At 44.6% G+C, this 13,732-nt stretch overlaps 1 protein-coding gene across 16 annotated transcripts in view; it reads left to right on the top strand.

Moving 5' to 3' along the window:
• RBFOX1 (RNA binding fox-1 homolog 1) overlaps positions 1–13,732 on the top strand; it is a 1,785,930-nt gene that overhangs the window by 1,754,762 nt on the left and 17,436 nt on the right. For 13 of the 16 annotated variants that reach the window (XM_045993978.1, XM_045993974.1, XM_045993970.1 and 10 more), the window contains one exon: positions 12,601–12,653. The exons of the other annotated variants lie outside the window; for them this stretch is intronic. In XM_045993978.1, the coding sequence (XP_045849934.1) occupies positions 12,601–12,653 (53 nt within the window). The remainder of the gene's footprint in view (positions 1–12,600; positions 12,654–13,732) is intronic. 16 annotated transcript variants of the gene reach the window in all.

The following is a 13,732-nucleotide window of genomic DNA, read 5'->3' as shown; positions in this document are numbered from 1 at the left end:
GCGTTGCGCACTGTGCTAACTGCCCCGCAAACGCCGTGCTGTTGAGCTGTCTGTCGCACCAGTGCTGGACAGTGGATGTTGCCCCTTCATTTTACAGCCTGGAGAGCTGAGCTCCATAGAGCTGAGCGAGTTTTTCTGGCTCAGCCTGAGAGCTCAGATCTGTGCCCTGAATCCCGAGGCTCTGTGGCATCTTACCGGAGCAATCTCGAGAAGTCATTTCTTGGCATACCATCAGTTCATCTCTTAGGGGCGTACGGAATCCACATTACAGGGTGTTTTGGAAGTACTGAGACCGTGGCTGTGAAAGATGTAGCACGTGAAGGGCACTGTACGGAGTGTACCTGGTTTACTCTTGTGTATTCCCATCAGAGCTTTGAATCTGGGCGGCAGGAACGAGCATTGAGGAAACCAAAAATCTCTAGGTTACGTCAATTCCGCCTGAATCTCTGAAATTCAGGGGTTTGAATCTGTTATATCCTTAACGGATTCTAGAGGCACTCAAAGAGTTTAGGAAGAACAGTGACCAGATCTGCTCAGCTGGGGATGATGTGGACAAGTCTTTAAAAACTTGGTAGGTAGTCCGATATGCGAATCGAATTCTTTGTAAGGTGTGAGTTGCAGGGGTAGTTTGTTTTGTTTTGCTTTGTTTCTGTTTGTTAAGGACAAAGTTACTTGGGGGGAGGGGCTACGTCAGCCTGCCACTCTGTCCTTTCTCTGGTGTTTGGATTTTGATGTGTCAGCTTTCCTTGAAGTAAGCAGACCTCTGGTACCTTCCCTGCCACTTTGGTTTGGTTTTGTTTTTTCCTTTTCACCATGTAGATTTCTATTTTGAAGTCATTTTTTTTTTTTTTTTGGTAGTGTCCCTGTGTGTCAGGTACCATGTAGAACCTGGAACAACGTGATGAGATAAGCAGGGTCGTTACGGTGACCCTAGAAGTGATTATCCCGAATGTGACACTTCAGACAGAGAAGGGACGCACTGTTGTTATTGACGAGCCCGGGACAACAAGCTTCTTCTGCTGGGTGGTCCCAGAAAGAAGCAGGACATGTGTGCTCCTCCCAGGTGGACTCTCCATGGGCTTTGGGACGTCCCATGATGGCCCTGTGAACCCAGTTTCCATCAGTCCAGGTCCTGCGCTGTGTCTGCCTTCTTCTGCGATTGTTAACAAAGTCCGGTCAAGGCATGTTTGCAGCCTCAAGTAGTCCTAGCTAAGACATGACTTAGTGATGAAAAAGAGACTCGAATGTCCTGCTCTCAAACCCACCGGTAATTTATCTATTGTCCCTATGGATCAAATAGTTCCCAATTGGCATTCACCAAAAAAAAGATAATTATGTTTTCTGCCAACCTGCTATGCAGATTGACAATGATTATATTTGGTAACAGTTGAGATGGTTCTGAAACCGTGAAGGAGAGGACATATAGTTCTCGACGGTGGCATCGATATGATTTTTTGAAACTCATGTTTATTTGTGGACACAAAGCTCCCAGTGCCAAAAAGAAAAATGGCTGTTACTGGTAGATTTCCTGAATATCTCTTATTTTTAATTTACAGACATGTGCCACACACACACACACACACACACACACACACACACACACACACATTTAAAGAAAAAGTGCTCAAATTTTGGTTTTGAGAAATAATTGCCTTTGGTCCGTAATCTATAATGGCTTCCTAACGACCGTTATGCGCTATTGGATGAACATGTATGTAATTGAAGCCGTTATAAAAGGGAACCAAGACTGTAATGGTCAACAGACTGGACCAACAAGGAGTTGGGGAGACATTAAAGGAAATTTCCAAACCCAGTAGACCATAGCTGTTACAGCCATGTGGGTAGACACTTTTGCCAGGGACGAGACAAGATGTAACAAGTCCTGTGGTCATGTCATGGCCTAATTACACAGTTCTCGGGCTGCAGATCATTGACTTGATAGGCCACAAAGAAGCAAATGAAACCCATCCTTTAAGTAGCACCATCAGGGTCCTTCAGCTGTGAAGGGTTTCGAGGCAGGTGAGAAAGCCTGATGCTTTCCAGAGGCAGGTCAGAGGCCTCCGATGAGAAGGAGCAGATGGAGGCCCCTGGAGGGACCATTTACACGGCATATACAGAGCTCTCCTCCTGGAAGGCAGCGTCAAGGAGAAGGGAACAGACACACGATACAACCTTAGTGCGTGACGATGACCTATATTGAAGATGCCCCCTTCTTTGCCTTTTTTTTTTTAAGTCATTGTGCTTTTTGGGTGAGAGGTAACTTTTCACTAAAATTTTCCAGTATTTACTTCTAAGTTATCTAAAGAAGTTCTGACCCTATATCTATGAAGAGAAGTTGGCATTCTTTCCCAGTAGAACCGATTTCCGTTTAAGGGCGGCCTCTACGTTATTTCCATGTCTATATGCGGTACGTGCCTATGGACAGTCACTAGACAGAAACAAATGACTTTTCTCATGATTTCCTCCCTGGCATGAATCACAGTGATTGATTCCCCTGGAATTAAATTCCCCTCAAAACCGTAGTGTATTTCATATTAATTTAACACACACACACACACACACAGAGTAGGGACCACTTTCAGGAATTAGACGATAGTTTGGCGGCAAAAGGTTGAGGGAACCTCTGTAAGGAGGAACTAACTCATGAATTTTGTCATTGTTCCTGGGCTGATGTGTGCCGCATTAGGATGTGTGAGTGTTCCAGCAGATCAATAGATTGTGGGGGGGTGAGACATAATCAAAGCTAAACACCCTTCCCCTTAATTATCCTAAAATGGAAATGCTTTGGCCCTGAGCTTATAGAAATACACCCAGCGTCTGGTAATCTGGATCAGTGCTTCCCACCATGCTCACATGCGTGGAATCCCTTCACAAAGAAGACCATGACTGTTGGATGCTTCGATCATCCCATCAATCCCCGACTCCGTTTGTGGGCCCTTTTGTCATTTGAAACTTTAGATCACATTCAAAGACAAGGGGCTTATTTTCCTCCCCATTCTGTGTAGTTATAGGGTGTGCAGACTACCTCAAGCTAGTGGACAGTGAGCTCAGGGAGTGGGCATGGGGGCAGGTTAAACCTGTGTCCTGGACATGGTCAGCCCCACAGCTTTCCCAGAATGGTGGACCATTTCTCTCCTATTCTTTGGATTATTTTCTTCAATTTCTCCATCTCAAACTTAGAACAAAGGACAGGGAAAGAGCGATTGCCCGAGTCTGTTCTGAAATTTCAAGATTGGGGTGGTCCATTGTGAGGGTTCTGAGAGCCTTGCTCTGCAGAGCACGGTTCCCAGACCACCTGTGTTGACCTCCCTGGGAGCTTGTAAGCAATTCAGATTCTCAAGCCCACCCAGTCCTGTTGTATCAAATCTACGCCTTTGAGACCCCTGGGCGGCGGTGCGTATGACATCTGAGAAGCACCACCATGGTGGGCAATGTTCAATCCCCCCCCCCCAATATTCAGTAACTACTGTTGACACTCCACAAACCTGGCAGGGTGTAGGAGAATCTGTCCTAGCAAATTGTTGGTTTCTTAAGCCTCTCTCTACTTTCCCTTCCTCAGTGAGAAAGTAAGAACCTCCAAGGGTTGCGGGGCCCTCGTCATCCATCTTATGGGAACGTTCCCCCCCTCAATTCATCTAGGGCCATCATCCATCGTTTTCTTTCCCCCGAAGACCAAGGTGTAATGAGAGTGATTTCATGCTAGCATTTTCTCATTGATCGCATAACAAACTCACACGAATGTAAAACATAATCTGGAATAGTCCCATCAGGTTTGTCTCAGCTTTCCTGAGCCTCAGTTTCTTCATCTGCTAAATGAAGACAATGATACCATTACAGTCGGAAGGAGAGGAAACCGAACACTACTTTGTAATTAAAGGAGGTGGTGAAAATTCATGGGGTTCTCTAACTCAGCTGTTGATTGATAGATATTTTCAAGCATACGGTATTATTTGAAAGCACTGACTGTGTACAGGCAAGAGGAAGCAAATAAAATTAAATCCACTTGAAAGTGGGTGTCGCTTTTAGACTGGGCAACCTCTAGGACCCCCCATAACCCTAATATTTCTGGGGAGCTGTGTCTCGCTCAGCTGCCCACAACCTGTCATTGCTCTGGTCCAGATGTGAGGCAAAGTCTTTTACGATCGCTCTACGTACTTTGATGCAGCAACAGATATTTGCTGTTCATCTATAGAATATGATCAGAGACTTAGATTTAGGCAAAATTAACTTATTACAGAGATAATACAGGCAGGCTAACTGACCTGTTTGATCCCCAACTACCTCATCTTTAAAATGGGACTAATGAGTGATGCCTGCCTCATTGGGTTGTTACTGAATTAATGGTGGTCATGAGCAGAAAGCTCCTTGAGTAGCCGGACACTACGTGACACTCAGGATAATATTCCTGTCACTATTATCAGCTTCACTAAACTACGGGCATATTTTGTTTTGCTCCTGTGGAAGCAGGTTTTCTGGCTTACAATCAGTTTTTGACCAGGGATGGGTTTTTGTTTTGTTTTGGAATGTTGACTTCTGTTCTAGAAGTTTTAAAGGAGGGAGACTCGAAATTTGCTGAGAGTAGAACTTACGCGTTCTCACCACCCGCAAAGGAAGGTGACTGTATGAGGTGATGGATATGTTCATTACCTTGATTGTGGTGATCATTTCACCATGTATTTGTGTATCAAGTCATCACTTTATACAGCTCCAAAAAAGCACAGTGTGCACCCCAGTTGTGTTCAGTTTTTATTTGTGGAACTGACCTCAGTAAAACTGGAAGAAAAATAGTTTGGGGGAAAAAATTTTCTGAAGGAAGAAGCAACTGGGAATCATGAGGTCAAATAGTCTATCCTTCCTGTCGGTGGAGGAGCTCAGGGATACTCATAAGGTGACTGGTTCTCCCCTCGTAAACCTAGCCTCTGTGCCTCCATGGCTGTAGATTTCTGTACAACCAGTTGCTCTGCAGAAAATTACTTTTCAAAATGTTAAACCAAATCTGCCTGTGTTGCTGTCTTCCCAAGCCCACTGGTGAGAAATCCAATGCCTGGGGTGGTTGTGGGTTATAGGAAGCCCCTGGGGATCTGTAAGGTTCTGGACCTTTCCACCATCACACTAACTTTGTTTTGCCTGTAACTCATAGGTGGGCACAGACCCCCTCGGTGCGGCCTCTGTAGCCCCCAGAGCCTCAGCCTGGACACCCCGTGCTCCCCACCCCACCCCAATCCCCTGTGGGCCTCCACAAGCCCGGGATTCCTTTCCCCTGTACAAGAGCTGCTTCCCCCAAGAGATCACAAGTAGCTGTTCCTACGATGGGCCAGACCCATTTCTAACTGCATCAGAAACTCATTCTCATGAGGGGCTTCTCTGTGCCCATCTTCGCTCTGTCCAACCAAACTGGGGTGGGATTTTGTCTTCCAGGAGGCCCCCGCCTCTCTCTGATAGGACTTGTAACCTCCAAAAGGCTCTTGACTCTCCCCCTCTTGGCCTAAAACCCTGGAAGTCCAGCACTTAAAAACATAAATGCCTTCTCTCTCTGGGTGAGAAAAGATGACTATCCTTCAGTCACATAAAAATTATTGGCAATTTCCCCCCAGATAAAGTCCTTTCATATTCATGTTCTCATCAAAATGCAAAAAGAAAAAAAAATCTAGGGGACCCTGTGCTAGGCTTGTTCCCATTTTCCAGATGAAGAAACGGAGGCCCAGGAAGGCGACAGGGCAGGCCTCCCAGGCTCACCATTAGTTCTGTTTTTAGCTGAGAAAAAGAAGTAGTCAGAGCCATGGAGCTTGTTGAAGGTCGGAAAAAGGAAAATTACAGAAGTGGACTGCGCTCAAGTCGTCCAGGAGCTGGAAATGCACTTGGGTTTGAATTTCTGAAACCCGGAAGGTTGGGATAGAAATATTCAAATATTCAAATCAGGGATAGATTCAGAACACTTCTCTCCTATCCCAATTAAACGTGATTATTATTATTTTTTAATATACACAATGTTAGGAATAGCAACTGAGGCTGAATGAAATGAAATATGCTAAAGGATGTAAGATAAAAAGGATCAGGAGAGGATTTCTATAGTTTCTTTCAGAGGATTCTATAGCCCATTTCCTTGCTGGTTTGTTTGTTTATACCCCATCTCATGCTACAGCTTGCCACAGCCTCTCGAAGTACACCTAATTCAACACTAAAATAGAAATAGAGGGGCGCCTGGGTGGCTCAGTCTTTAGGCGTCTGCCTTCAGCTCAGGTCATGATCTCAGGGTCCTGGGATCGAGCCCCGCATCGGGCTCTCTGCTCGGCGGGAAGCCTGCTTCCTCCTCTCCCACTCCCCTTGCTTGTGCTCTCTCTCTCTCTCTCTCTCTCTTGCTGTGTCTCTCTCTGTCCAATAAGTAAGTAAAATCCTTTAAAAAAAAAAAAAGCACAGGGCAGGAGCAAATATGAATTTGAATGGGCTTTTTATAATTCTTGAGTTTTTAGAACCAAGTGGTGAGGGGGGAAAGAATGAAAATACTGATCCCAAGTAAATAAGTCCCGCTTTCTCGGTAGTAAAACTGAAATATAAGTTAGGTTATGAGCTTCCAGGCAGCCAAGCCCAGGACAGACATTCCACAGTGATTTAAAGGGCAGGAGCACAATGTCCTGTCCCTATGGGGTAGCCGGGTGCCTGGCAGGGAGCGAACCATCTGAGGATTGAACAAATAAGACTAGTAAACTATTTAGTAAAGCCAGCAAGAACAATTGTAATAGAAGCCCCTTAGTTCTGCATGTTACGTCTAACTATTCAGAAAACATTCCTGGTGGGATTCCCTAGGGCCCTTCCAGCAACTTCTTAACACATACCGGCGAGACTCCCCGATGAGTGTGCATTTCCACCCTATTCCCCCATGTCTAAAGGGAAGCATCCTGGTAAACACAGTCGTAAAAAATTAATAAGTATAAGTAATATATTAAATAATATATATCATTAATATAAGGCAATTTCCAAAAATTAGTGATCATTAAAAACCGTGGCAGTCAACACTAATGCAGTTTAATTGAAAAAGCAAAGGACATAGCTCTCTTTCCTGCAGAGCCAGGGCATGTGAGTTCAAAGAAATACTCACACAGTCAAATGTGAGTTCTCGGTGCTGGCTGATGCGTTAGGACCACCAGAGTGGTTTCTTAGGAATATCCAGGCCTGGGAACCACTCTGGAAGGTTCAGACTTAAAAGACTGGGAAATGGACTTGGTCTTTAGTACTTCACGTAAATATATAGGTATATATGTAGATTTGTGTGTATGTGTGCACACACACACACACACACATATAGTAGCTGATTTGTAACAGGCAGTCGTGGTTGAGAAACTCTGCCTTATAATGGACAGGTGCCCCAGAATCAACAGATAGGATTAATGTGATTTCGTGCCACTGTCATTGTGGGGCATCTTGACTGCCACCTGCCAGACCAGGAGAGCAACTTCTAAGGCTCTAGGGAATTTTTACTAGCTAGCCTTGTGGAGGGGGGAGGGGGTGGCGGTTAATCACATGTCGGGGTGTGTGTGTGTGCGCACATGCGTGCTAGCTTCAGTACTCATAGCATTGGACCCAAGAAGAAACTTGCCATGAATGATATCCGCCCCGAGTTTCATGTAGCAATAGTGATGTAAGAGAGTTAAGAGGCCACAGAATGAGAAGCCACCAGAATATTTAACAGTGAAACTTAAAACTGGTATTCTCTGATGGGAGAACATTCCCCATCTGTCCTCCCTCGGCCCCCGCCTGTACTGCAGGTTTTACTCTGTCTTGATAGCCAGCTTCCCTCATTCCCTCCAGCAATACTGGCTGGCTACTCTCTTTTCATTTGTCTCTTGGAATTCAGCCGTGGGTAATTTTTAGAAGAAAGAAAATTGCAGAGAGATGAGATTCAGCGTAAGAAGAAAAGTGGGACGTAAGGATGACATGGCAGGTCACAGGACTCATTTAAATGCACCACCGGCTGAGTTAGATGCAGAGTCTAGATGGCTGGTCTATGAAAACCGTCGTAAAACATAATGAAGTCTGGTAATAGAATGAAAAGAGAGAAAGACCACGGCCCATGCCATTCCACATCCCAAGTTGCTAAAGCAGAATATAATTATCTCTCTCAAGCCTCAATTACCATCATACTCGAAGGGAAATCCAAATACTGTATTATTTTGCCTGGGAGGAATAGAAGGTTCAGAACGGTATCAGGAAGTCCCTCTGTAGAGACAGGACCCTCCGTGGCCAACCTGTTACCCCTACGCGGGCTCCCCTGAGCCCAATCTTAGTGAGTAAATAAGAGTTGGGTCTTGAGCCAACCCAACCGTGGTTGATCTCCCCTACTTACCAGTTTGTGTGTGCTCCTTGCTGTTCCTCTGCTGCCTCCTCTGTGAAGACTGGGGTAGGAAGGGGGTGGTCAGGAAAATTAAATCATTTCATGCACAGATACAAGGCTTGGCAGCCACCTGTCATAGGTAAATACTCCATCGACATCAGGCCAGTGGCTCCTTGGCATCAACGTTGCAAAGACTCCAGACAAATGTAGCCTTCTCCCTTGTGCACAGTAATCAGCCATTTTATTATCTTTCTTAAATTAGTAACCCTCCCTCCTCCCACAAAGCCTCCCCCTGTCAAACAGTCTTCCTGAGAAAAGTTGGGGCTCTGAAATGAAAATGGGAATGAACTTGCAGGAGATTTCTCAGCAACGTTCCCCAATTCCCCCACGGTACAAACTACCTGGGACCATGATTCTATGAGCACCAGCCACTTAGGACGGTGTGAATGGGGCCCCCAGAGCTGGTTAGTCACCAGGCTCAGAACCTGGGTTCTGGCCAAAATGTACAGGTGATCCGACTTCTCTCCTGGAAGTTCTGATTCAGGCAGTCTGGGCTGACACCCAGACATGTATCGATTTTTAACAAGCGCTCTAGCTAAGTCTTGTCTTCAGGGAAGTTTGAGAAATTCTGCAGTTGAGAGAGGGCTCAAAAATAGGAAAAATTCCAGGTGGAATAAAAAGTGGTAAAGAGGGTTAGGTATGGACTCAGAAGGAAAGTGGGAAGACCCAGCAAAGATGCTCTTGAGTTTTCCATGCCAGGTGCTAAGAGAAGAGGAACAGGGGAAGAAGCAGATACAGAGAGCATAGCAGCATGGCCATCGTAGACCAGCTTTGCTTTCAAAAATGAGGCTTAGTGTCCGTTCTCTCAGAAGGCCTCCAGAAACTAGAAGGGACCGTTTCTGAGCTGTGTATAGTGTTTGTGGTTTCAGGCTCAGCAGCCACACAGCGAGTTTGCCTGAGAGGGTAGCACGGTGGGTGGCAAAATGGAAGTTGCAGAGAGAAGCAAAAGCTGCAGGAGACTCTAATTCAACTCCCTTTCCAGGTGGCATTTGTGTCCTACTCAGTGCTTCTCTGCTGTGGCTGCCAGAAGATTCCACTGCTGAGCATCTCCTAAACCATCTCCTTCTTTACTGTGCTCCAGCCGGTTAGGCTAGGAGCACAGGAGAAGGGCACTGGCATTCACATTGTTTTAACCTCTCCTTGCAAGCCTAGGGAGCAGCCCCATGAGAGCCATTCAGCTAGGCAAGTGGCCCTCAGCCTTGTACAGAGTCGCCTGGAGCTCTTTGGAAATGACTAGTGCCCGAAACAGGCTCACAGAGATTCCCTTTTAGCTGATTTCAGGAGCAGCCTGGGTCACTGGGAATTTTAGAAGGGCACCAGGTGTTTTTACCAGTGCAGCCAAGGCTGAGGACTGCTTGGCCAGGCTTTATCATCTACAACCACTTTGCTGAAAGTCAAGTGCAACTGCTTTGAAGTGTAAGTTCTTGTGCCTTTGTTGAGAGTACAAAGCAGACTAGGACAGACATAAGGGGTCAGGCCCCCTGCCAGCCTCCTCTCTGCTCTGAGAGGTGAGCACCCTGTCCAGACTGTACCTGCAGCTCCTGTGGTCACTCAGTTTGTCCTGACCTTGCTTGGGGAGAGCAGTGACCTCCCAGCGATGTCATTAATCTCTTTGACCATACCTCTCTCTGGTCATGTCAGGTAAATGATTCCACAGAGAGGGTCACATATGATCCATTCATGGGCTAAGATAGATCATTGGTCTTAAAGGTCCAGTGGGGAGAAACAGACTGTATATGAAAATGGCATAACATAATGGACAGAGACATCGCCATGAAACCTGTCCCTTACAACTCTACCCAGACTCCTCTGTTGGCCTCACATGGGGGCCACGTTGGCCTGACATCCCTCCGCAGGCAATTATTCACAGGCATGAGTTCCTTGTACTCATAATCAGTTGGTTAAAGGGTAGCATAGTTGGGGGGCAGAAGGAGGGCTGATCATACAGGTTGACTCCATGCAATTAATGTGCTCCATAGAAAGGCAGTTTCCTGAAATGTTAGGGAAATCATCCTGGATGTTGTAGGACTCCAAAAAAAAAAAAAAAACAGTATAGAATTGATACATCCAAATGACTACTACGTTTTGCAGATACTTGGTAAAAATTCCTCTTTGGCACCGCTGCACAGTACATTGCCTGTCCCCTACGGTATCACTCGTGGTGATAACGTCATGCTTTGACATAGATTTGACTTGATAGCTGGCTGTCTTCTGAGCCAACTCTTTGAGTCACCGCTTTGTTCAGAAATTTGCTCAGGAATCATAAAGACACTCTAAAAAATTCAAAATGTATAGGTTACCTAAGAAAGAAAGAGAGAGAGGAATAAGAAGGGAATGGAGAAATGGTAGCATTATTTTTCAGAATTAGTGTATCATGTCCCAAGGAAGAGTGCTATGAAGGACAACCATCACATTTCCTAAACTTTGGGTACAATTAAAGAAAAAGTTCCAATGTCTTTATAAACATGCTTGTAGGTCAGATGCTTACAGGTTTTCCCTGCTCATTCAATCATCATTTTGTATCTGTTGGTTGCCTTTCGTGGTTTTCCTAATGTCTAGTAGGCGGGACAGTTCCTTAAGGAAAATGCAGAAGTGGGATGCAAGGTGGTAGAGTCTTCTAGGGTTATAGGGTCTGAACTGGATAGCTAATGAGGCCTGCCCCATAATAGGAGAACGGCTGTAACAGAGCGCCTGGCCCTCTGGATAAACCAGGTGGTCATGGTCATGTTCTTCTTGTGGGCACACAATAGGACAAAAGTCCTGCCAGAAGTCCTTGGGTTTGGCCTACCCAAGAATTACATACATGTGATTGGGGTGTCCATACCTTACTGCCCGTGAGTGAGTCAGACAAACATCTTCATTCTCAGGGATATGAATTGCACTGCTCCTCAGACTTTAGAAATTGGAAGCCAGATGTTGGTAGGACTCAGAAAGTCTGTGTCCAAGCAAAAAAGACAGCAAAATCCAGGGACACTAACTTTTAGTCTTTTAAGGGAGGAAATAAGTGAACTTGGCTGTGACTTTGTTATATGGAAGAGAAACACATAGAGTACTATTCTCAGAGCATGTATAGTTTTGTTTAGGTTTCCCTGGTGTGGAAATGGCTAGAATTTTCAACTGGAGGGTGAACTCTAGTGAATTTTCCAATGGTGGCTCTATTTATATTCCCATGTGTACCTCTTGCAATGGTAAAACTTTCTTAAGATGTTTTAAGAAGTGCTCAATCACCAGATACTTTTTGGAAGCATTAAAACATTTGAAGAAGCCCAAAGTAGAGCCAAAAAAGTGCATTTATCTTGCTTCTTAATGATTCATATGCACAGTAAAACCTAACAAATGAGAACCAGAAGATTCTACATGGCCGCTTTTGACGCATTTAAGAGGCTAGCCAGTCTCATTGGGGGCATTTTTATAATCTGCCTCCCACAGACGTTCTTACTTCTAGAGAAATAAACAGTACGTCTGAATTAGAACACATTTCACTGTGCAAATGCCACAGTTGGAAACATCTTAAGAGAGTTTGATCATCTTTCCAGATTTACTAAATCAAAGTAAAAGAGCATTTTCCATTTTAATTTTCTCTTAAATACGGCATCATTAAAAATAATTTGGTAAGGCAGGATTTATTCCAGTAGACAAGTGCTCGTACCTTCTCTCTGCAGCCAGCCTAGTTTGGTGAGGAAATTATTATCCATAACATGATACCATATAACATTCTCTTCTGAAATGACAGCATTCTTTTCCTTTCCTTTTAAAGTAATTTTTTTATATTATACCACAATAATAGAGTCTAGAGTGTTATGATTTTCATAGCTAGTATCCCGTTTCCCCAACATACTGTCCGTATTTTCTTTAAATGTTGTCTCCGTTCAGCGCAGAAATGCAAGCACAGTTTGAATTACCCCAGCCCTAGCAACATCCCCCGGCATGACGTTCTGGTAACACTCAGTATTAATGATGGTGCAACAGTGTGTACATGGCCCCCTGTTCCGACATCACCATGATTCCGCTGGCCAGGTCCCCGCATGCCTGTTTCATGATCTTTCTAAACTCTCAATGTCCGAGATGTACCCACACATTTCCTTGCAACATCCATCCGAAAGCAGCACCCCTCCCTCCCCGCATCTGAATACATCCACCCAGTTGGCAGAGAGCACACCCCTCCCCCGCCCCCGAGCAAGCAGTATTGTGAATTTTATCTTCTCTTCCAGAAATCAGTTCGTCTTCGTTGCAGCAGATGAAATTTCTTGTAACACCTCTGCAGGTAACAAACATTGCTACTTCTTGATGCATCCATCCAAAGCTCAGTATTCTCTTTCTCTCTCTCTCTCTCTTTTTTGTTTTTCTTTACATGCTGCAGTTGGTCACTCTAGAAAGTTGAGTTTAAAAAAATAAATAAATAAGACAAAAAACAAAAACAAAGCCCGTATATCTTTGGAGTATAGCCGAAGCCTTGAGGCTCTGCTGTCTGAAAAGATACCAGGCGTTTTGCTAACTTGGATACTTTATTTCCAGTTTTAATAGTACATGATCTAGAAAAGTAAAACTCTGTTGAATGAAGCCATAGTATGATCTTACGGTATAAGCAGTGCTCTTGTGTTAAAATGCTGAATGGGAGATGAAGGACACAGACGTGTGACTTGTATGTTTTTTGACATATTTTTGTCTGGGTTCACGCAGATGTATATGTGAATTATTTGGGATCTTTATTGAATGACTACTTATAAAAGCCCGAATCCAGAAAGCCAGAGAGAGGCATTGGGGACTGTAATTATCTCTGTCTCATGAGAAGGGGATCTTCATTCTATTAATGAAAGATCCTCTCTCTCCTTTCTTTTAAAACCTATTACAAGTAGCAGGATTTAGAGAGACAAAGTCTTCTGCCTTTGGAATCAGGGCATTGGCAAATGGAAACTACAAAGTTGCATGATGTGTCCGTCAAAATAATGCCTGTCTTTTTGCTTTGATGTGGTTCAGAACAGTTATGGTTGGACTTTCATTAGCATGGAATGACTTGATTAAATGCAAGATAGGTGAGTGCTAACAGATTCGGGGTTCTTTGGTTTTGTTTGTTTTGGGGTTTTTTGTTTTGTTTTGGTTTGGTTTGGTTTGGTTTTGCCTTTAAGCCTAAACTTTCACCAAAACAATTACTAGGGAATCTTACCAATGTGTTGCTTCTAGCCAACAAGGGAGGAGCGTACAGCTCATGAACATGTAGTTGAGTAGGACATGACCTTCAAAACCCCACATTCCACAGAGCGTTGCAGACAGAACCTTATCCGCTATCGACTGCATTTTATCAGTGGAGCCCAGCAAATGAAGGCTTGTTTGCTAACGCTGCCC

This window comes from Meles meles, chromosome 21 (genome assembly GCF_922984935.1).
Source record: "Meles meles chromosome 21, mMelMel3.1 paternal haplotype, whole genome shotgun sequence".
NCBI classification, from domain to species: domain Eukaryota; kingdom Metazoa; phylum Chordata; class Mammalia; order Carnivora; family Mustelidae; genus Meles; species Meles meles.
Note: the sequence above shows the minus strand (reverse complement) of the source record. Positions and strands in the feature narration are given on the sequence as shown.